The 25,261-nt window shown below is 42.3% G+C and overlaps 1 protein-coding gene across 4 annotated transcripts in view; it reads right to left on the reverse strand.

The window, feature by feature from the left end:
• LOC125451281 (multiple PDZ domain protein) overlaps positions 1–25,261 on the reverse strand; it is a 227,215-nt gene that overhangs the window by 43,689 nt on the left and 158,265 nt on the right. For 3 of the 4 annotated variants that reach the window (XM_048528244.2, XM_059644578.1, XM_059644579.1), the window contains 5 exons: positions 15,395–15,487; positions 12,556–12,630; positions 7,806–7,977; positions 5,160–5,305; positions 2,680–2,763 (listed from right to left, as the gene is read on the reverse strand). In XM_048528244.2, coding sequence (XP_048384201.1) covers positions 2,680–2,763; positions 5,160–5,305; positions 7,806–7,977; positions 12,556–12,630; positions 15,395–15,487 — 570 coding nt within the window. The remainder of the gene's footprint in view (positions 1–2,679; positions 2,764–5,159; positions 5,306–7,805; positions 7,978–12,555; positions 12,631–15,394; positions 15,488–25,261) is intronic. The other variant, XM_059644577.1, reaches the window with a different exon arrangement.

The following is a 25,261-nucleotide window of genomic DNA, read 5'->3' on the forward strand; positions in this document are numbered from 1 at the left end:
GCAAGGAATTTCATACACATCAAAATACTGGCACGACAGGGTAGGTAAACAGCAGATCTAAGTTGGGGCTTTGCTTGCAGTGCTCCCAGTTCTCATCCCTTTCTTCTCCACTCTCCTCTACAGGATCCTCCTGGCCTTTGGCCATGGCTGCTCCTGTACATGTGTGAGTCTTTGAGGTAACCCTCACAGTTTCCAAAATACAACAGACATTTATCACCCGTGTCTCATCCATCAGTAATAGGGAATTATTAGCCTTGTCGAATCTCCGGTAAAGCCAACAGGGCTGTACCATTTGGGAATAATAAAACAGATGAAAAAACCCTGCTATTTGCACACAGGGATTTACTTGGGTGTGAATAATACATAAACATGCATAATGCCATGACTATTAAATAAATCAAGCAAGTTATTTGAATTCTTGGTTCTTCACATAAAATGAGCTGGTATAAGCTGGAATACACTGTCTGAAAGGGTGTTGTGACAAATTCAACAGTAACTTTCAAAGAGGATGAAGGGCAAAAAGTGAAATTAGTTATCTGTCAGGCAGGATGGGTCAACTAATCTCCATATGTACTACTGGTCTGTCTAGAGATGCAGTTTACTAAATTCTACTACAAGGAATGCTCCTAACAGACAACTTCCAGAGATGATGAGACTGTTACGAGGAGAGACTGTGAAGGCTGAACCTGTCACCTGTCTGGAATTCAAGGCCTGAAAGGACAGATTCAGAGGGATGCTCCTTCTGGCTGGAACAGTTTAGAACCAGGTAATTTAGTCACAACAATAAGGGCTGGCCATTTAGGACTAGGATATTGGTAATGAATCTTTGAAATTCTCTTTACCAGAGGGCTGTAGATTTTCAGTCATTCAGTACATTCAAAACAAAGACTGGTAGATTTCTAGTTACTACTGACATCAAGGGAAAGTGCAGGAAACAGGGGATATTAAAAGAGGTGGCAGCAGATAATGGATGCATTGGTTATGATTTTCCAAAACTCCCCAGATTCTGGAAATGTATCAATGGATTGAAAATATGCTCATATGACACCCTTATTCAAAAACAGAGATAGACAAAAAGTGGTAAACTATAGACCATGCCTCTGTCGTGGAGAAGTTGCTGGAGTCAATCATAAAGGAGGAGATAACTTAAACACATGCAAAAACAAAGCTCAGTTCACCGATAATGGCATGGTTTCATAAAGGATATGTCATGCTTGAAAAAGTTGAACTTCTTTGTAGATGAAACCAACAAGGTAGGTAATGCAGATTCAGTGGATGTGGTATATCTAGACTTCCAGAAAGCATTTGACAAGGTAATGCATAAAAGACTGGTCCATAAAGTTAGATCCCAGGGGTTAAATGTAGACGGAGAATTGGCTGCCTGACAGAAAGCAGGTCAGGATAAATGGGTTCTTCACTCGATGGCAAACTGTAACTAGTGAGGTGCCGCAGGGTTCAGTTCTTGGACCTCAACTATTTACAATCTATATAAATGATCTGCAAGCAGAGACCGAGTGTAACGTAGCAAAGTCCACGGATGATGCTAAAATACGTGGGAAAGTAAGCAGTGTTGACAAGATTTGATAGGCGAACAGAATGGGCCACAATCTGGAGATTAATGTGGGTAAGTGCAAAGTTGTCCAAAAGAAAAATAAAGCAACAAATTATTATTGAAATGGGAAGCAAATTCAAAAAGTGTATTCGTGCAGAGGGATTTGAGTGTCCTTGTGCATGAATTGTGGTAAGTGTGTACGCAAGTACAGCATAAATGAAGAAAGGCAAATGGAATCCTGGCATGTGTTTCAGAGGACTGGATTGTAAAAGTAGTGTTGTTACAGTTGTATAAAATGAAATAGTACTCAACATAAAATGAACAACTTAGACAGGTTGGTGAGATCACATCAGAAATACTGCGTCCAATTTTGGTCTCCTTACTTGAAGGAGGATGTGGTGGTACTAGCAGCAGTTCAGAGTAGGTTCACAAGGGATGAAAAGGTTATCATATGAGGTGGGAGGGTTGAACAGCTCAGACTTGTACTCACTGATTTCAGAAGAATGAGGTATATGAAATGTAAAAGAGGATTGATAAGGTGGATGTTGAATAAATGTTCCCCCTCGTGGGACAATCTTGAGCAAGAGGGTATAAATAGAGTGAGCGAAACTAGGTTCAAAACTGCCTCTCTCAGAGGGTTGTGAATCTGTGGAACTCACTGCCACAGGGTGCAATGGTGGCAGAACCAGGTTCAAAAAAGACGTGTTTCTGATAAAAAGTAGGAAAAAGGGCGATGGGGAGCAGACAGGAACATGGAATTGAGACCAGGATAAGATTAGCCATGATCACGTTAAATGGTGGTGGGGGGCCCAAGGGGCTGAATTGTCCCATTCTGCTTCTATTTCTTATGTTCCTATGAAAATGTCATCGAGGTAGATGATTAATCATGATTCAGATGACAGAATAGGTTCCAGGGGCTGAATTACCCACTCCTGTATTTCATTCAAATATTTTTAATTCCGTTGGTTAATATTTAGTCTTTCTTGAGAATTTGAAGCTTCGACGGAATTTCTGCTCAATTTAAAAATTTAACGATAATCCATGAAAAACACTGCAACGCAACTGTTTGGTTTTCTCAGCCTCAATCTAACGTGAGTAAATTTGATTTCAAAACTATCCTCTTTTACCTCCAATATGTGATCACCAGCCCATAGTCTGCCATCTTTGGCTGCAGATCCTTCTTCATAGACTTCATGAATAATTATGGCACCCTGAAAAAAACAATTCAGATGAAACAGTACCTGACGTAAACCAGACAACTTAGATATGTTTGATACACTGTTGAAGTCTCCAATGTGTTTCTGAAACCTGCTAATATGAACACATTTGCTCCCAAATGCAGATCAGCAGCACAGCTGTTAAAAATACATAAGCAGCATGTAGACACTTTTAAAGAAAGAAAATAGGTGCTGTAGTTGAAAGATATCAGCTATGACACTACTCATGAAACTGCTATAACTCAGTATTAAATATTACAAAGTTTTAAGGAAATTCAGAGTTGTCATTATAAACATGTTGCCCGAGTTCATCCAGTAACTACAATAATCTCTTCAGTGTCACCAAGTTGATTTACTTTGCTCAACATTAACATTAACTCTGCTTTTTCCTTCACAGATGCTGCCAGACCTGCTGAGATTTTCCAGCAACTTTGTTTTTGTTTCTGATTTACAGCATTCACAGTTCTTTTGGTTTTGATTAATTAATTATAAATTCTAAAGAATTACTCAATTTGAACGGACATTATGTAGCCTTGCTTTCAATCTACAGGCAGCTCCCTCACAATGATAGTTTTTCACCAATCTTCTCTCCAGTCTTTAATACTTTTGAGATGAATTCCATCTGGCATTGGAGTAAATGGTATTGAGCCTTCAAGCCTGCCTAAGGCCTTCAACATATTGATGTAAGTAGTTATGTTTACACAGATAATTTCTATCTGCTGATGGCATGTCTTTCTTGTCTTTCCTAGTGAATATATTGAGTAAAGAACCATTCAGAATTCTAACTGTCTTGAGCTCAATCTTTGTTTTACATGATTTATGGGTCTCATTTTCTCTTTGACTGTTCACAATGTGTTCTTTTTTATAGCAAATATCTTTTCAACTTAAGTGCAGGATTGATATGTCACACTGCGTTCCAAACAGTGATTTATATACTTCAGAAGCACCAGGAGGTAGAATCTCAGCTGCAGTTTCAGAATAATGGATATCCATGGGCATTGTTATTAACTTACTTTAACCCTCAAAAACATGTGTTTTGGGATCAGCTGAGATGCTGAAACTTGAAAAATTGTAAAACTGATCCCAACTCACCCATTTCCAATTACAACGGAAAATGGAAAGGTACTGGCAGTGAATCCGTTCCCAGGATGCAGATCATCAATTAAAAAATAACAATGTGGTCACTAGCCTCAAATTTTACCTATTTTGCAGAATTAACTCTGGGCACATGGGTTTCCCAAGATCCTGGCTAACCCAGCAGCAAAACTGAGGAAGGACCAGCCTCACGGTAAAGCTAATGACCTCTACAATACAGCTTGCATTTTAGGAGCTGCTGCATAACCTGAACAACAAGCATGCTACTTGCCTTAGTTTATACTCCTTCACTTAAATACCACCATGCATATGGAATTGGATCCTCATAATGGCTGGTGTTAAGAATTGTGTTTTCCCATAAGTTGGATCAGGAACTGAACCATCTCAGGATCAAACATCAAACTTCACGGATCCATGGTTGAGCCGTTCATAGAACTTAGCACACTATAGCACAGTACAGGCCCTTCGGCCCTTGATGTTGCACTGACCTGTGAAATCAAACTGAAGCCCATCTAACAGTGGAACAGTGTTCCAGAGTGAGTTCCATCCATCTGGCAGTCAATCTTATCATTCAGGCTGATAACTTTGGACAGGAATGCTTGTGGAAAGAACTGCATACAGTGGAGTTAAAACTCCATAACGTGAAGTGAAACCATTTTCTATCCAAAGCTCAGATATCCTGCCTATGCTATCGGCTCCCACGAAAATTGGGTCAGATTTTCTTGTTTCTTGTGCTTTGACATAAAGAATCACCTGAACACAGATATGCCGTCAAACTGGCAGAGATGATCCTGTGCATTTCACAGAAACTATCCAACTTTCCACCCATTTACACTAACAGATAAAATCGGGCAAGCGCTGCTAAATGCATGCAATCTGCCACGGCCAAGCTTCTTCTATGGGCTGTATCCGAGTGACTTTTCACACACAAGCAAAACAGAAGTAATATTTATCCAAGGGCATTTCAAACTCCTGAAGCCTCTATTTTTCTGCGCTTCTTCTGAAAGATTCCATCACAATGCGGATGAGTTGTGTGATTCCAAAACAGTACACAAATACAAAAGAAATTCTGCTAGAACACTTTCTTCTGGGGGGAGGGGGGGGGTTCAGATTAATTACAATCGTTAATGTGCTTTCTTCCCAAATGAGCATACATTACAAATCAATACTTACCAAAGATTTAGCAAAAATATACTTAATGTCAGTGGACCTGTTTCACAAAGTGCACAATAAGAAATGTTTTGAAAACTGTGGATGCTAGAACTTAGAGGATTGAACCCATCAAATATACTCACCAATAATGTGTCGGCTCCTCCAACAATACTTAGCCCAAGTCCAGTGCGTCCTTTTGAAATTTCGATTGTTGTTTCTTGTCCAGGGACAATTGGACAAGATGATATATCGAAAGAAGAACAACCAGGGGATGAAGCTCTGCTCGAGCCTTTAATCATAATGAAAACAAATTCTGTTCTCTTTGTGTGAAATGAGCAGAATACAAGCAATCTGACACAAAAATGTGCTTATTAATAGATACCTGTCAATTTGAGAGGTGGTAAAATAATCTCTTCTGGAAGGCATGAAAAACCTATTTAGCATCTTACTCACAATACACTGAAGACAACTGATGTATCAGAATTCAACCACTGATATTTCGTGGGAATTTCACCTTGGACATAATGATCAGTCACTGTACTCTAATCCCTGGGATTTATAGATAGAACATACTGAGGAGAGACACATTGCCAAGCGGTAAGCATTTTCAAAGGTAAGTTTGGTACAAAAACTGAAAAATTCTCTCATTCAATGGTTTTCCTCAAACCAACTTATAGATTTTTAAAAAATTTTGGTTTGCATCTCCTTTCCACAGGTTTCTTTTACAGTTTAAACTTAAGCAATATTTTGTTAGGTCTGAATTATTGTAAGATAGTATTTTTATACATGTCCTCGTCTGTAGACGTGGATGAGGACATGGGGTTGGATCACCTCAGAGGTATAACTGTTCTACAATGATAGAAGTAGTCTAGTTATTTTGCTCTGCATTAAGAGAAAACATTTCTTCTACATCCTGCAACCTAGCAGTCTGTAGAAGAAAGAAATACAACTGTCGACAAAATACACCAAGACCAGCTAAAGGAGATAAGAAATAGGAGAAAATAATACAATATGATTTGACTATTCTTGGGCACAATGTGACATATACAAAAGTGCTGTTTTTGGCACATGTGGACACCTCTCATTTTGACACAAAAATCATAATCAGCCAGAGCAGAGGATTTTGTCTCATTCCTTAGTAATATGTTTAAGGGGATATTTCGAATTATATAGATCACAATTAAAATTACAGTTGAATGGTGAGAAAAAATTCAAGGAAAGAATCCACTATCCATGATTAACTAGAAATGTCAAAGACAATATCAAACTTAAAGAAAAAACGTAATTGTGCAAAGACAGAAAGCAAGTCAGAAGATTAGATAGATGACAGAATCAGCAAAGAAGAAAAATTAACAATTTCAGCGAAAGCTAGCCAAAAAATAAAAGCATCCGTACAAGTTTCTATATAGAAAGAAGGAACTAGTTAGTGAGCATTGGTACAATAGAAACCGAGACTGGAGAAAGGTGGCACAGTGGTTAGCACTACTGCTTCAGAGTATCAGGGACCCAGATTTGTTTCCGGCCTTGGGCGACTGTCTGTGTAGAGCTTACATGTTCTCCCAGAGTCTGAATGAGTTTCCTCTGGGTACTCTGGTTTCTCCCCACAGTCCAAACATGTGCAGGTTAGATGGACTGGCCATGTTAAATTATCCAATAGTGCCTAGGGATGTGTAGGCTAGGTGAATCAGCCATGTGGGTTTACACGGAGAAGGTGGGTCTGGATGTATGCACTCTGGATGGACAGCGCTGACTCGATGGGCTAATTTGGCCTTTGTCTGCGCTGTAGGCACTCTAGGATTCTGTAATTAGCAATGGAAAATGGCAAATGAATTCAGTAGGTATTGACGTGTTAATTTTAATTTTTCAAAACTCCCCTCGTTCAAGGACAGCGGACGGGGGGTGTGTATGTCTTATAAGGCAAGTCCAAACTAATAGCTCTTCAACCATGACACTCAATGATAGACTTGTGTATTTCTTGCAGAAGGTATGCCACAAAAGCACCCAAAGCTCACTGAATTGCAGGAAGAGCCAGAAATGTAACAAACGTGTCAGAATTTCCAGTATCTTTTGAATGTTATTGGTGGATGGCCCTTGCAAACAAGCATTATTGAGCCCTCTGTCATCGCATTCTCCATGTTACATGGCACAACATATTTTAAGATATGACTTTCAGTAAAACAGGGAACTTATGAATGTAACAATTTTGTAATGTAATACATAAAATTGATTTTAGAAGTGTGACAAGGCTATTGTGCAATGATAAGTTTTGGACATTACATCATTCAGACCTTTTGCCATTACTTCAGGTCATCCAAACTCTCAAATCCATTGAAATCTTCTATTCTCAATTTGTACTCATTCTGTGGACTACAGTGTTCTGTATGGAACTCAAATATTTCATTAGAACTTCAGTCTGCATAAATAAAAGCCTCAGCTGGAACTGCTGACAAAATGTCTTTTCAGGCTGTTAATTTCCAACTGATAAACAACAACTGGTATTTGTAGAATCTCTTAAGACATAAATGTACCAATGTGCTCCCTAGGAATGTTATCAGTTCATATATTTTATAGTGAACCTCATGAGACTTTAAGTAACGTAACCAAAGGTTCACTCAAAGAGGTAGGTTTTCAAGTCCTAAGCAAGAGGAAAATATAGAGTGAGTTAGGGAAGGAATTTCAGATCTCAGTTGAAAGCACAGCCACAAATGGGGAGGCAAAGGGAATCAAGGAATGCATAACAGAGTAAATATACTTTGTGTTCTGAGTGTATGTATTTAAATATTGCTTACCCTTGTTGTTGGAATCTGTATCAGCTGATTCAGCAATATTCTGTATTGAAGCAGACTGAATGCTTTTCGACTCGAATGAAGCAGTGGAAACTGATGGTGCCGGTATAGTCACTTTGTCCAAACTGACGGTTAGTTTCACAGTATTCTTTGCTTTCTTCAGCAAACTTATAACCTAGGAAAATCCCAGCAATTTATGAATGCTCACGTTATTAATATGAATTAATTGCTTTGCATTGAAAATGACATGACACTTGTTTATAAGAAGAGCCAATTTATATCATAGCAATCAACTTTGGATTATCATGCAACAAGCTTAAAACAACCATATAACAAATAAGTAATTTCTCAATGTTGCTGACTTTACATGCTAGCTGCATTGCTGTCACCCATTATTGTATCTACTGGATGCAAAAATTAATTAGCTCAATGCAGACTGCAGTCACGACATGGGACAGACATAAAGAATGCAGTGACTTCCAAAGTGTACCAGTGATAATGGGGACTGCAGATGCTGGAGAATCCAAGATAACAAAGTGTGAAGCTGGATGAACACAGCAGGCCAAGCAGCATCTCAGAAGCACAAAAGCTGACGTTTTGGGCCTAGACCTTTCATCAGAGAGGGGGATGGGGAGAGGGTTTTGGAATTAATAGGGGGAGAGGGGGAGGCGGACCGAAGATGGAGAGAAAAGAAGATAGGTGGAGAGGAGAGTATAGGTGGGGAGATAAGGAGGGGATAGGTCAGTCCTGGGAAGGCAGACAGGTCAAGGAGGCGGGATGAGGTTAGCAGGCAGGAAATGGAGGTGTGGGGGCTTGAGGTGGGAGGAAGGGATAGGTGAGAGGAAGAACAGGTTAGGGAGGCGGGGACAAGCTGGGCTGGTTTTGGGATGCAGTGGGGGGAGGGGACGAGCTGGGCTGGTTTCGGGATGCAGTGGGGGAAGGGGAGATTTTGAAGCTTGTGAAGTCCACATTGATACCATTGGGCTGTAGGGTTCCCAAGCGGAATATGAGTTGCTGTTCCTGCAACCTTCGGGTGGCATCATTGTGGCACTGCAGGAGGCCCACGATGGACATGTCGTCTGAGGAATGGAGGGGGAGTTAAAATGGTTTGCGACTGGCCTCAAGCCGTACCTTCATTTCCTACCTACTAACCTCATCCCGCCTCCTTGACCTGTCCGTCTTCCGTGGACTGACCTATCCCCTCGCTACCTCCCCACCTATACTCTCCTCTCCACCTATCTTTTTTCTCCATCTTCTGTCCGCCTCCCCCCCACTCCCTATTTATTCCAGAACCCTCTCCCCATCTCCCTCTCTGATGAAGGGTCTAGGCCCGAAACGTCAGCTTTTATGCTCCTGAGATGCTGCTTGGCCTGCTGTGTTCATCCAGTTTCACACTTTGTTAACTTCCAAAGTGTACTTTGATCTTGGGCTTAAAATTGTGGTGACAGTTTTCTTTGAAATAAAATTCACACCATAAGTTGGGCTAATATATTTTTATTATGAAACACAACTCCTCTCTGATCAGTGTGTTAAGAACAATAGGCGAAAAAAAAACTCATCTCGACACACATCAATAAATGTAACAGCACAGAAAAATTAGATCAGAGGCACCAATAGGTAACAATGACTTTCATGAAGTTTAGCATGATCTTGAATAAATTACATACTGACATTCAGATATAATACTAAAGTTGAAAATAAACAGATTCAAAAAGATGAGGTGAAATGATTTAACTCTCAAATGATTCTTGACTGAGAGAAAAATGCACTGACTGAGGAACTTTTCTTTTAAGCAGAAGCCCCTCAGTGGTGTGACAGAAAATTTGTTTTACCAAATATTCATCAAGAACAGCAATATGCATACAAAATTGACTGGTGCCTAAGCAAGATCTAATGTGAACAAATATTCATACAGTCACAGAATCATACAGCACAGAAGCAGATCCTTCAGTACTACTTATCCATGCCAACCAAGTTTCCCCTCCCAAACTAAACTAGCCCCATTTGCCTTTGTTTAGCCAATATCTCTCTAAACCTTTACTATTTATGTACTTGTCCAAATGTTTTTTAAATGCTGCAGCTGTAATGCATTTACCATTTCGTCTGACCGTTCGTTCCATATACGTACCACATTACCCCCCAGGTCCCAATTAAATCTTTCCCCTTGCCTTAAAACTATCTCTCAAGCTTTGAACTCCCTTACCCTAGGAAAGGGACCTTGGCTATTCACCTCATCCGTGCCCCCTGGTGATTTTATAAACCTCTATCTTACCCGTCAACCTCTTACACCCCAGGGAAAAATGTCTCAACCTATCCAGCCTCTCCTTATAGCTCAAATCCCGAAGCCCCAGTAACATTCTTGTAAACCTTTTCTGCACTCTTTCCAATTTGATAACATCCTTCCTATAGTAAGCAACCGGAACTCCAAAACTGGCCCTATCAATGTCCCAACTCCGACAGTCAATGCTCTGACCAATGAAGACAAGTGTGCCAAATGCCTTCTTCACTGATGCCACTTTCAGGAACTATGTAACTGAGCTATTAGGTGTCTGTTTGACAACACTGCCCAGGGTCCTACTGTTAACTGTGCAAGTCCTGCCCTGGTTTCTCTTACCAAAATGAACACCTTGCATTTAACTACAATAAACTCCATCTACCAGGTTTTGGCCCAATGGCCCAGCTGGTCAAGATACTATTGACCAACATACTAGATGGCCTTCTTCACTGTGCACCATACCACCAATTTGGGTGTCATCCACAAACTTACTAACCGTGCTTCCTACATGCTTATTCAAATCATTTATATAAATGACAAACAACAGTGGACCCAGCACCGGTGTTTACGGAACACTGCTAGTCACAGGCCTCCAATCTGAAAAAACAATTACCATCCTCTGTCTCCAGTCATCAAACCAATTTTGTATCCAATGTGCTCTCTCTCCCTGGATCCCATGTGATCTAACTCTAATAACCAGTCTACCATGCGGAACCTTGACAAAGGCCTTGCTAAAGTCCACACAGACAATGTCTAATGCTCTGTCTTCAACTAATTTCTTGGTTACGGGGGTTCTGCTATAATATGATCATTGCATTCCTGTGTAAAATCACATTATAGAAAATTGTGCTATAGAAATAATGGGGTGTATGGGGTTAGGAGCAGACCATCAAAAAAAAACAAAAAAAATCAATCAAAAGCCTAACACAAAGGACAGCACAGTTTAAACAAATGTTTAATTCATATCTATGAATGAAATAAAACTAAATTTAACATCTTATCTTGAAAAAGTATCATGATGACTTGTTGGGGGAGTAGGTTTTGAAGTTGCTCTGTTGTTAATGCAGGGGGCTGAAGTTCGTCATTGTCATTACCACCACCTTCAGGTGCGGTTGTGGTTGCAGGGTTAGAGCGAAAAATAGTTAATCCAGAAGTGGATGGCTGTGGTTCATTGTCTTCTGACTGTTTCTTGGGGCTTGACTTAAAAAAGACATCTAGTTTTTGCTGCTTTGCCCTTTTTCTTCTTTCATGAAGAAACTGTTTATCGGATGCCAAATAAGATCTTACTCCACGAACAGCTACCCCGCTCCATTCTGCATTGTAGCCGGTGTCTTCTAAGTGCTGCAACTGCTTCTGAATTTCCCTCAAGAAAGGAGACAAAACAGAAGTGGAAAGCTCTCGTGATGCTGCATCCTGGACTTCTTCATCTACAGCTTCCACTTCCCCCTCCGTGACAAAGTGTTGTAGATCAGCTGTAGACAGGTCTTCACAGCTCTTCAATATCCTTACTCTCCACTTGTTCAAATACAACTTGTCTCGTAAGATCAACACAACATTCTTTGATTCTTGGGAGCTCCTCTGACGGATCAAAGCCTTTAAAATCTTGGAAAGAAGTCTGGGAGAAGCTTCCACCAAACTGCAGCAAGCAATCCTTGCTGAGCATCATCCTAGGCCTCCACAATAATGTCAATTGCATTCTTGATATTAAAGCTCTTCCAAAATTGAAGAACACTCCTTATCCCACTCAGTGGCTACAATCAGCATCATAAATGTGCACATTAAATAAGAAGCTTTAAAAGCTGCTATTGCATCCTGGTCCCTGGTTTGAAGGAGAGGGGTTGGAATCAATGGAATTGTGTTATAGCCAACACAAGTTCACATTTTAGAAGTAGTAATCCCCTATTTGTCAGTCACATTATAGCCAATTCTTGTTACCAAACAACATTGCTGCAGAACACCCTGTATGTTCTCAAAAATCTCAAGTTTGTGAGGTACAATTTCCAATGCACAAAATCATGCTTACCATCCCACATCAGTCCTTATCTCTCAAAATGCCTGTAAATCCTGTCTTAGAATCCCCTCTAGCAACTTACCCAGCACTGACCTCAGACTCACCATCTATAGTTTCTGGGCTTTTCCTTGTAGCCTTTCTTACATAAAAGCACAACAAATACCACTCTCCAGTATTATAGCACCTCACCCTTGATTGTCGATAATTCAAATATCTCTGCTCATGGCCACAGCAATTTCTTACCTAACTTCCAACAACATCCTGGTATCGCTTGATCAGGTATCAGGGACCTATTTACCTTTATGAATGTTAAAGGCCTCAGTGCCTCCTCTTTCGTAATGTGGACTCTTTCTAGACGTCACAATTTATTTCCCTGATTTTACAACAGGAGGGCAACTATTAATTAAATGCAATGTTGAGAGATGATGAGTTAATATGACAGACCAAATAGAATAATATACACATACCTTTTCAACAGGGTGTCCTGCAACAAGTTCATCATCCACAGCCAAGATACGATCCCCAACCTTAACCCTTCCATCCTATGGAAATTGGAATCTATTAGACATTGATTCGAAGGACGACTTTCTTGTTTTACACACACGGTTGCATAGGATGTGTAACACAGGAACAGGCTATTCAGCCCAACCATTTCAAAGTTCTTCTCAACTAAATCTGTCACTCTCTATTTTCATTTTCTTCATACACTTAGCTAGCTTGTCCTCGAAGCGAATGTATCCTATTGGCTTCATGTGAAAGTAAGTTTCATCTCTTTTGATGAAGACGTTTCTTCTGACTTCCATGGTGGATCCCCTGGTGACTATTTTATAGTAAAGGCTTCTAGTTTATGCTCCTCTCTCAAAGAGGACACATTCCCTCCAGACCTATTCCAACATTGTTCCTTCTACGCTCCATGATGCTTAGCCACTCTGATGTTTCATATCCATGATCAGTACACCAATCTTGGCAATGGCTTCCAGTTTGGAAGTTGCTGCCAAACATGGATCTTGAAGTTCCAGATAGCCAGAATGAAAATTAGAGGGAATGCTAATCCACTGTCTCAAAATCTTTCATAATTTTGAAGATCTCTCTCAGGTCACCCCTCAGCCTTCGGTTTTCTTTTATATTATAGAATTATACAGCATGGAAATGGACCCTTCGGTCAAACCAGTCCATGTTGAACATAATTCCAAAGTAAGCTAGTCCCAACTGCCTGCTTCTGGCCCATATACCTCCAAAACTTTCCTTTTCATGCACTTATCCACTGTCTTTTAAGCATTGTCATAGCACTCTCATACACCACTTCCTCAAGAAGTTCATTCCACATGTGAACCATCCTCTGTGTAAAAAAATTGCCCTGTATGTCTTTTTAAAATCTCTCTCCCCTCACCTTAAAGATGTGCCCCCTGTCTTAAAATCCCCTATGCTAGGGAAAAAAAAAACTACCACTAACCCTACCAATACGTCTCATTATTTTATAAACTTCTATAAGGTCGCCTCTCAATCTCCTATGGTCGAGTGAAAGATGTCCTAGCCTATCGAGACTTTCATTATAACTCAAACTTTCCATACCCGGCAACATCTTGGTAAATCTCTTCTGAATCCTCTTCAGCTTAATAACATCCTTCCTATAACTGGCTGACTAGAATTGGGCACAGCATTTCAACAGAACCCTCACCAACATATGTAGTACTCTAGGTTCAGTCTATTCAAAATTCAATATGGCAGTTCTGATCAAGAGAATCAGCAGACTCAAAATGCTAACTTTGTTTTCTCCCCACAGACGCTGGCAGAATTCTGCTGAATTTCTCCAGCAGTTTCTCAAGTTAACTAGCAATCCATTCTGACGCTCATCTTTTCATCTGTACACTCTTGTATGTTACTCTACTATGGCGCATCTTAATCAAGGTCTTTTAAAAATCCAGTTAAATTATATCTACTGAAATCCCATTATCTACTTTTTCTGTTTCTACTTTTATTTCTAGTTGCTTTTTCATTTATTCCCTTTGCAGGGATTCCATTATTGTTCCTACTACCAATGTTACGATGACTGGTCTATAATTCCTTGGACAAGTTCTATTTTCCTTCTCAAACATACGCATTTTCTTAGCTGTCAGCCAGTCCTCTGGTGTTAGCCATTACTAAAGAAAGTTCCTTTGCTACCCTTGACCTAGATTGCTTTAAAATGTATGAATGCGATCCAACTTGTCCAGCGGTCTTATCCTCTTTCAGTTTGTTTTATTTAACACATTCAATTTATATTAAATGCGCTTATGTCATTATTCAGCGCAATGTCATGTTTGCCTGTTCTAGCTCAACAATTAACTATATTTATGTGGCTTCTTTAACCTATAAAATTTCACAAGGTTGTCAGAGAAGTGATAGAAAACAAAGTTTGATACACAAAGAATTATGATGAGATGACATCATTGCTGTTGCGACAATCTGGTCTCCCTGACACACACCAATGCAAAGTAACAACTTAACATTTCCGCTATTGTGCTTGTCCCTTAATGGTCACAATATCACCCTACCTTTACATTATTAAATGGTGTGCAGGCAAAATCTGTCGCTGTTTTGCTTCACTTCCATTGATAATTTAATTTTGCAGTTCCTCCTTTTTAAAAATATTTCTCTCTTAATCTGTCTGCTATCCATATACTTACTTAATGTTTCTTTCCTTACCCTCAATTAATCTTCCATTTTTATACATCTATGGAATCTCGTCAGTATATATAACACTTCATACACCTTCACTCAAAATTAAATTTAGTGCATAATTAAATATGTATGCAGTTATCTGTTCTGAGAACAGAAAGCGGACAATGTTTCAAATTAAATGTCCCACAATGATGAAACTGTGCTGAATGCTCACCATAATTACACTTCTAGTCAGCACAGTCTGAGAAGTTTGTCTATGTAATATTGCAATATATATTATGTATATGCACACACATCAGTAAGACAATAGATTGAATACTTTTAAGGACAACATAAATGGAATTTCAATTGGGTTCGCTAGTGCGTGTTCAAGGGTCAATCGAGAGATTTGAGCACAAAACCTGAACAGCAAGGTTGGATGGGGGTGGTGGTGGTGGGGAGAGCAAGAGAAGAGTCGCCTTGTGAACTCTGAATCACCATCATGAAAGCTGGGAATTTGTTGTTGTCAATTTGGATGCCCAATTTGCCACATTAAAACTGTGAACCCTTCCTAAAATAATTCAATAGATTCTAAAGGCTTTAGGTCATTCTGATGTTGTGCAAAGGTGCTATATAATTGTTAGGTTCTTTCTTATTTGAACTTACTTTTGAAGCTGTACAATTTTCTGTTAAACTTTTAATAATTACACCATCATGTGTACTCTCTTCACTAATTGCAATTCCAAGTCCACCTTGATCCTGTACAAAAAAAAAATCAGAAATTCCGCTAAACTTGTTAATGTATTAAATCAAATATACTAACATAGCACAGCTTGAATTATTAATGGAATTGTGTTGTAAGATGTGTGATATTTAAAACATTATTTGCTTCCAAGTTTGAATTTTGAACTTGAACTTGTGTCAAGTGGGTTTTCTGTGTCTGAAAGGGTTAATACTTGTCGGTATTTCTAAAACCACGACGATTTCTGTAAAACATGAGAGTGCAAGTGAGGCTTCCCAGAGGGTAATAGCATTGTGTGTACATTGGCAGAATTTTACAAGCGAAGTAAACAGTTGTGTCTTAGGTAACAAAGTGTGGAGCTGGATGAACACAGCAGGGCAAGCAGCATCATTTTAGGAACACAAAAGCTGATGTTTCGGGCCTCTCTGATGAAGGGTCTAGGCCCGAAACGTCAGCTTTTGTGCTCCTAAGATGCTGCTTGGCCTGCTGTGCTCATCCAGCTCCACACTTTATTGTCTCGGATTCTCCAACATCTGCAGTTCCCACTATCTCTGACACAATTGTGTATTAGATGACAGTTTCGAAGGTCAGGAATACTTTTCTTTTGGAGAACATATACCCATAAGCTCGGAAAAAAAATGTATCTTTTTATGTTTCAGATTTTAAATGGTCTGTAAGGTCTTGGCTAAAGCTGGGTTAGTCAAAGCAGTTACTTCTGAGAAACAGAGTTAGTCAGAATTGTGAGGAAATAGATTACCTCAGTATAGGTTTAGGAAAAGGTTCAGACCAGAAATGCTTGGTTAAAACTCTACAGAGGTTTGTTTGAAATGGAGCAAGTTTAAGTTCAGTTGTACGAAGTCTCCAGGAACAGGCTATCAGACTTCAAAATAGGATCAATATAATAAATAGCAGGACCCTTAGGATCATTCATATACAGCAGGATCTTGGGGGGGGGGGGGGGGCACGTTGGTGAGACGTGTTGCAGCTGTATAAAATGTTAGTTAGGCCTAATTTGGAGCACTGTGTGCTGTTCTAACTGCCACACTATAGGAAGAGCATAGAGACTTTGGAGGAGGTGCAAAAGAGGTTTACCAGACTGTTTTTGCTACAACCGCGGAGGCTGACCGGCAACCTGATAGAAGTATAGCCTATTACGAGAGGTACGTATAGGGTGGATACTCTGAATCTTTTTCGCTGGGTGGAAATGTCAAATATTAGGGGGCAAAGGTTTAAACTGAGAGGGGAGCAGGTGAAAAGGAGATGTGCAAGGCAAGTGTTTTTTTAAGAGAGTGCTTTGTGACTGGAAAGCACTGCCATGAAAGGTGGCAGAAGCAGATACGACCAATTTGGCCAGACACATAAACAAAAAAGGAATAGAAGGATACAGATGGGATTAGTTTAGAATGGCGCAGTGATTGGCACAGACATTGTGGGCCAAAGGGTTTGTTCCTACACTGTACTATTCCATGTTCTATGAAAGCAGTCTAGGATCGGACTTAACCAGTAATAACATCAAATGACATTACAATAACAATTATTAATTTCACAAGCAATGGTTCCAGGAGGACCGACAGTACATATTCCAGGAATAGCTCAAAGGAATATTCGAGCCATGTGAGAAAATTTTAGAAGGATAATAGGAGACAGACAATTCATTAAAAAATTGAGAAAGACTTAGTAAAGAGCCTTAAAAAACTTAGAAAAATTCTCCTATGGCAGTGCCAATAGACATAAAACAGAAATTCATTATGTCTTGTACATTTCTAAGGGCAGTGTAATGGTATTGGATAATATTAAAAATACATTATAAAAGGATTTGATAGAAAGATTCCAGTAGTCAGATGGTTTACTTGTTCCAGTAATTGTTTTACTGCATGCCAAATTCAAATATTACCAGACGAACCTATCACTTCATGAGATCAGAGATAATGGGAACTGCAGATGCTGGAGAATCCAAGATAACAAAGTGTGATGCTGGATGAACACAGCAGGCCAAGCAGCATCTCAGGAGCACAAAAGCTGACGTTTCGGGCCTAGGCCCTTCACCAGAGAGAGGGATGGGGAGAGGGTTCTGGAATAAATAGGGAGGGGGAGGCGGACTGAAAAGGGAGAGAAAAGAAGGTAGGTGGAGAGGAGAGTATAGATGGGGAGGTAGGGAGGGGATAGGTCAGTCCAGGGAAGACGGACATGTCAAGGAGTTGGGATGAGGTTAGTAGGTAGGAAATGGAGGTGCGGCTTGAGGTGGGAGGAAGGGATGGGTGAGAGGAAGGACAGGTTAGGGAGGCAGAGACAGGCTGGGCTGGTTTTGGGATGCAGTGGGGGGAGGGGATGAACTGGGCTGGTTTTGGGATGCGGTGGGGGAAGGGGAGATTTTGAAGCTGGTGAAGTCCACATTCATACCATTGGGCTGCAGGGTTCCCAAGCGGAATATGAGTTGCTGTTCCTGCAACCTTCGGGTGGCATCATTGTGGCACTGCAGGAGGCCCATGATGGATATGTCGTCTAAAGAATGGGGGGGGGGGTTAAAATGGTTCGCGACTGGGAGGTGCAGTCAGTTATTGCGAACCGACTGGAGGTGTTCTGCAAAGCAGTCCCCAAGCCTCCACTTGGTTTCCTCAATGTAGAGGTAGCCACACTGGGTACAATGGATACAGTATACCACATTGGCAGATGTGCAGGTGAACATCTGCTTAATATGGAAAGTCATCTTGGGGCCTGGGCTGGGGGAGAGAGAGGAGGTGTGGGGGCAAGTGTAGCACTTCCGCGGTTGCCGGGGAAGGTGCTGGGTGTGGTGGGGTTGGAGGTGAGTGTGGAACGAACAAAGGGGTCACGGAGAGAGTGGTCTCTCCGGAAGGCAGACAAGGGTGGGGATGGAAAAATGTCTTGGGTAGTGGAGTCGGTTTGTAGATGGCGGAAGTGTTGGAGGATGACCCTTGACTGCGTCTCCTGCATTTCCCACAACACACCCTGCACACCCCGCCACAACCGCCCCAAGTGGTTCCCCCTTGTTCTCACACACCCCCCCCGACCAAACTCCGGATACAACGCATCATGCTCTGACACTTCCACCATCTACAATCCGACCCCACTACCCAAGACATTTTTCCATCCCCACCCTTGTCTGCCTTCCGGAGAGACCACTCTCTCCGTGACCCCCTTGTTCGCTCCACACTCCCCTCCAACCCCACCACACCCAGCACCTTCCCCGGCAACCGTGGAAGTGCTACACTTGCCCCTACACCTCCTCCCTCACCCCCAGCCCAGGCCCCAAGATGACTTTCCATATTAAGCAGATGTTCACCTCCACATCTGCCAATGTGGTATACTGTATCCATTGTACCCGGTGTGGCTTCCTCTATATTGGGGAAACCAAGTGGAGGCTTGGGGACTGCTTTGCAGAACACCTCCGCTCGGTTTGCAATAAACAACTGCACCTCCCAGTCGCGAATCATTTTAACTCCCGCTCCCATTCTTTAGATGACATGTCCATCATGAGCCTCCTGCAGTGCCACAATGATGCCACCCGAAGGTTGCAGGAACAGCAACTCATATTCCGCTTGGAACCCTGCAGCCCAATGGGATCAAGGTGGACTTCACAGCTTCAAAATCTCCCCTTCCCCCACTGCATCCCCAAACCAGCCCAGCCTGTCTCTGCCTCCCTAACCTGTCCTTCCTCTCACCCATCCCTTCCTCCCACCTCAAGCCGCACCTCCATTTCCTACCTACTAATCTCATCCCACCTCCTTGACCTGTCCGTCTTCCCTGGACTGACCTATCCCCTCCCTACCTCCCCACCTATACTCTCCTCTCCACCTATCTTTTTTCTCCATCTTCTGTCCGCCTCCCCCCCCCTCCCTATTTATTCCAGAACCCTCTCCCCATCTGCCTCTCTGATGAAGGGTCTAGGCCTGAAACGTCAGTTTTTGGGCTCCTGAGATGCTGCTTGGCCTGCTGTATTCATCCAGCTTCACACTTCATGAGATCATTTCAGTTTACACCATAAGACGTTGGAAAAGGGTGAGGTCCTTCAACCACGGCTGATATGTTTCTCAATCTTATTCTTCTGCTGTCTCTCCCTAAACTCTTGATCTCTTTACCAATCAATAACCTATCAATCTCTGTTTAAATACACTCATGGCCTGATGACAACAGCCCTCTGCGACAACGAGGTCAATCGATTCACTACCCTCTGGTTAAGGAAATTCCTCGTCTCTCTTCTAAAGGGCTGTCACATTCCGTTTTTTTTCCAACCGAAGTACATAACCTCACACTTTCTCACAGTGTATTCCATTTGCTAATTTTCCTCACCTGTCCAAGTCCTTCTGTAGCCTCCCTGCTTCCTCCACAATACCTGCCCCTCCGCCTATCCTTGTGTCATCTGCAAGCCTAGCAATAATGCCCTTATTTCCTTCGTCCAGAATGCCGACGTATATCATGAATTGTTGTGGTCCCAATATGGACCACTCCCCACTCCCCACCCCCACCCCCACCTCCCCCCACCACCCCCCGCCGCGGTACTCCTCCAATCACTGACTGCCATCTTGAAAAAGACCTCTTTATCCATTCTCTCTATCTTTTGCCAGTCAGATAATCCTCTATCCATCCCAGTACCATGCCCCAGTATCATGGACTCATCTTACCTAGCAATATCCTCATTGGCACTTTGTCAAAGGCCTTCAAGAAATCCATCTGGATTAAATTGTTTTGATTAACTTGCTTGTTACATTCTTAAAGTTCTGACAGATTTGTTAGGCATGATGTCCCCTTGACAAAAATGTGCTGACTCAGCCCTATGTTTTAAAACACACACACAAGTATCTGCAATCTTTCCCTCAGTAATAGGCTGGTTTCTGGCAACAGCATTTTTGCAGATGCCACAGAGCAATCTGGAAAGGGTGTCCTACTTGTTGAAAGGAACAGTGAGACATCACAGGAAAACTGAGTGGTCTCGCCCGACTGAAGGAGTAGCCACTCCAAGGGAGACAGCTGATTAATAAGTGGGAGATTGGATCTGGTAAATATTTATAACGTTCATTGCTTATAGCTTGTAAGGTCTTTTTACAGTTCATTGCTTCCAAGGGCTGCATTCTGTAGTAAAATGCAACAGGGCAGACTGGCACAGAGAAATTGATGTTATTTGATATTAAGCATCTTTCAAAAGGTTTAAATTAAAGGGGTAATTCTTGGCAGGGGAGATCAAAGCCACATTTTGCTCCTAATGCTCTGCGGGAAGCCAGGTAAACTTCCAGTGCCCAGCTCCAGCATGCACGCTGGAGCTGTCTCCTGCTGCATCGCCTGGAAGCACAGGATTTGAAACCAAAGCAGCAGCTGGGGACAATCCGCAGCATCCGCAAAGCTGACAGAATTGTGCACATTACATACAAAAAGGTGGCCACACTGCAGGCTAATACTCCATATGTAGAAAGGAAATGGTGACCATCGGGAAGAGTAAGAGGACTAGGGAGGCAGAGCAGTCCCCTGTGGCCATTCCTCTGAAAAACATGTATACCACTTTGGAGATCGTAGGAATTGCCGATACTGGAAAATCTGAAATTACAAGGTGTAGAGTTGGATGAACACAGCAGGCCAGGCAGCATCAGAGGATCAGGAAAGCTGATGTTTCTGGTCTGGACCCTTCTTCAGAAATGGGAGAGGAAAAGTGGATTCTGAAATAAATAGAGAGGAGGGTAAGAGGCTGATAGAAGGTGGATACAGGAGCAGATAGGTGGAGAGGAGACGGGCAGGTCAAGGAGGCAGGGATGGTGCCAGTAAAGGTGGGTGCAGGAGTAGACTCAGGATGGGGATCGGTCAGTCCCTTGACTGACCATCAAACCCCTTCCTAACTCACCACTTACATTCACCTTATATCATTTTGGATATTATTCAGGAGAAATCACCTCTCAGGATGAAACAGCCACAGCCAAATTTGTGATATCATGTTGGCTCTGCTGCACAGTGGCAGAGCAAAATGTGTGGAAATGCAATTGTCATGGGCCTTCAACCGCAAAGGGAATAGATAGGCATTTCTAAGACTGGAGTAGACTTGATGGGCCTAATGGCTTACGTCTGCTCCTGTGGTCCACCTTATGGCCAGAAATGAGACTCCAGTTTGGTATTTTGCTTCCCTGGTGCCAGGGTCAAAAACGTCTGAGTGATTACAGGGTGTCCTGAAGGGGTGAGGGTGAACCTGCAGTGGTGGTGGAACACATCGGTACTAATGACATAGGTTCTAATGAGGTTCTAAAAGATGAAGATTCAGAGTCAAAAAGCAAACTGAAAAGTAGGGCCTCAAACACATTGACCTCAGGGTGGCTACTTATGCTAATCGGAGAATATACTGGATGAACATATGGCTAAACAGATGGTGTAAGGGGCAAGTGTTTCAGATTTCCAGGTATTGAGTCCATTTCTGAGGAGGTGAGATCAATTTCAGTCTGAGCAGGTTCAGACTAAAGCCCTGAGGGAAGCATTTACTAGGGTGGTTGGGAAAGCTTTAAAACTAAATTGGCAGAAGAAGGGGATCTCATGCAATGAGTTAGAGAAAGGGAAATCAAGATCAAGAACAAAAGACAAAGGGAAGTATGTGAAGGGCAATGGAATCAAAGGGCCTTTTGTACAGGTAACCCCTGCTTCAGACAAGGTCCTAATGATCTAAGAACCTGAAACTCTGCCCCATCCAACATTTCCTTAGCCATGCATTTATCTGTCCTATCTTGGCATTCCTTGCCTCAGTAGCACATGGCACTAGTAGTAACCGAGAGATTAATGCCCTCAAAGTCCAGCTTTTCAGCCTCTTTTGTAACTTTTTGTACTCATTCCACAGGACCTCATTCCTTTTTCTACCTATGTTGTTGGTACCAACGTGCACAACAACCTCTAGCTACTCATCCACCCCTTTAAGAATTTTGTGCAACCATTCAGAAATGTCCTTAACCCAGCAGCAAGAAGTAACACACCATCCTGGAGTCTTGAACGCAGCTTCAGAAAAGCTTGTCAGTGTCCCTATCTAGCGAGTCTCCTAACAACATCGCTTACTTGGATCTTGCCTGACACTACTTTACAGCAGAGCCGGTTGTGGTGTCACAGGCCTGGTTGCTACTGCTATATTCCCCTGAGAGACTGCACCCCCAACAGCAACCAAAACAGTATACCTGTAGAGAAGGGAATAGCCACAGGACCTGCCTGCCTCTCCTGATGATCACCCAGCTACCTGACTGAACCTGTGTTGTGACCATCTCCCTGTAACTAGTGTCTGTCACACTATCTGGTCCTACAGGCTCCTCAGCATGTCCAGCTGAATTTATCATTGAGATGGAGAATGAGATAACTGATTCAGAGGACAGGGTCCTGAATCTTAATAAGGGAAACTACAACACATGAGGCGTAAGTTGACTGTGATGGATTGAGAAATGTTAATGAAAGGAAAGATAGTGGATGAGCAATGGTAAACATTCAAAGACTAAATGGGTGCACTACAAAAATTCTTTATTCTGGTTTGGTGCAAGAGTGCAAAGAACCTCTTGGTTCCGGAACAGCTCTGTAGCTTATCCATGTCTCTCTGTAACCTACAGCATCCTTCGTCACTATTCACAACTCCACCGACCTTAGTGTCGTCTGCAAATTTACTAACCCATCCTTCTACGCCCTCATCCAGGTCATTTATAAAAATGACAAACAGCAGTGGACCCAAAGCCGACCCTTGCAGTCCACCACTAGTTACTGGTCTCCAGGATGAACATTTCCTATCAACTACCACCTTCTGTCTTCTTTCAGCAAGCCAATTTCCGATCCAAACTGCTATATCTCGCACAATCCCATTCCTCCGCCTTTTGTACAATAGCCTACTGTGGGGAACCTTATCGAACACCTTGCTGAAATCCATATGCACCACATCAACCGGTTTACTCTCATCTACCTGTTTGAGCACCTTCTCAAAGAACTCAATAAGGTTTGGGTTAGTAAGTTTGCAGACGACACTAAGGTCGGTGGAGTTGTGGATAATGACGAAGGATGCTGTAGGTTGCAGAGAGACATAGATAAGCTACAGAGCTGGGCTGAGAGGTGGCAAATGGAGTTTAATGCAGACAAGTGTGAGGTGATGTACTTTGGTAGGAGTAACCGGAAGGCAAAGTACAGGGCTAATGGTAAGATTCTTGATAGTGTAGATGAGCAGAGAGATCTCGGTGTCCATGTACTCAGATCCTTGAAAGTTGCCACCCAGGTTGACAGGGCTGTTTAGAAGGCATACAGTGTTTTAGCTTTTATTAATAGAGGGATCGAGTTCTGGAACCAAAAGGTTATGGTGAAGCTGTACAAAACTCTGGTGCGGCCACACTTGGAGTATTGTGTACAATTCTGGTCACTGCATTATAAGGATGTGGAAGCTTTGGAAAGGGTGCAGAGGAGATTTACTAGGATGTTGCCTGGTATGGAGGGAATGTCTTATGAGGAAAGGCTGAGGGACTTGAGGCTGTTTTCGTTAGAGAGAAGGTTGAGAGGTGACTTAATTGAGACATATAAAATAATCAGAGGGTTAGATAGGGTGGACAGGGAGAGCCTTTTTCCTCGGATGGTGACGGCGAGCATGAGGGGGCATAGCTTTAAATTGAGGGGTGAAGGATATAGGACAGATGTCAGAGGTAGTTTCTTTACTCAGAGAGTAGTAAGGGAATGGAATGCTTTGCCTGTAATGGTAGTAGATCCGCCAATGTTAAGTACATGTAAGTCATCATTGGACAAGCATACGGACGTACATGGAATAGCGTAGGTTAGATGGGCGTCGGATCGGTATGACACGTCGGCACAGCATCGAGGGGCAAAGGGCCTGTATTGTACTGTCATGTTTTGTGTGTGCGCATGTGTGTGTGCGTGTGTGTGCATGTGTGTGCATGTGTGCGCACACGTGCATGCACGTGTACACATGTGCGCGCACGTGTGTGTGCGCGTATGTGCATGTATGTATATATGTGCATGTGTATACGCGTGTATCTATATGTGCACGTACATGCGTGCGTGTGTATATCTATAGATATATATACATACATACATAATATATATAGATAAATATATACGTATATATCTATATATATATGCGTGTGTGAGTGCGTGTGGGGGGGGCGTGCGCGGGGGTGCGCATGTGGGAAAAGAGTAAGATTGCATGTGTGCATGTACGAGTATGGGAGATATTGAGTGACTGTGTGAGAGAGACAGAGTGAGGTTGTGTTTTTCTCTGTGTGTATATTTGTGTGTGTGTATATATACACACGTGTGTGTGTACGTGTGTTTGTGTGTATATATATCTATATATATGTGTGTGCATGTGCGTGCGTGGAGTGGCACGTGTATGTGTGGGGGTGCACATGTGAAAAAAGAGTGAGATTGCATGTGTGCGTGTATGAGTACGGGAGATATTGAGACAGCGAGAGACAGACAGTGTGAGAGAGAGAGCGAGAGAGAGAGGTTGTTTGTTTATCTCTGTGCGTCTGTGTGTGTGTGTGTGTGTGCGCGTGCACGCGAGAGTGAGAGTGAGTTTGTGTGTGTAGGAGAGAGTTGATTTTGTGTCTGTGTGTGGGAGAGGGAGAGTGAGTTTGAGTGTGTGTGTGCGTGCGCGCGTGGAAGAGATAGAGTGTGTTCGTGTGTGGGGGTGTGCGCACGTGTGTGGGGCTGCGTGCGTATGTGTGCGTGCACGTGGGGGTGAGCGTGTGCGCATGGGGGTGAGCGTGTGCGATTCAGGAATTGATCTCAACAGTCAGTCATGGTACTGAATGGCACAGCAGGTAGTCTATTTTGCT

This window comes from Stegostoma tigrinum, chromosome 3, assembly GCF_030684315.1.
Source record: "Stegostoma tigrinum isolate sSteTig4 chromosome 3, sSteTig4.hap1, whole genome shotgun sequence".
Taxonomy (NCBI): Eukaryota; Metazoa; Chordata; class Chondrichthyes; order Orectolobiformes; family Stegostomatidae; genus Stegostoma; species Stegostoma tigrinum.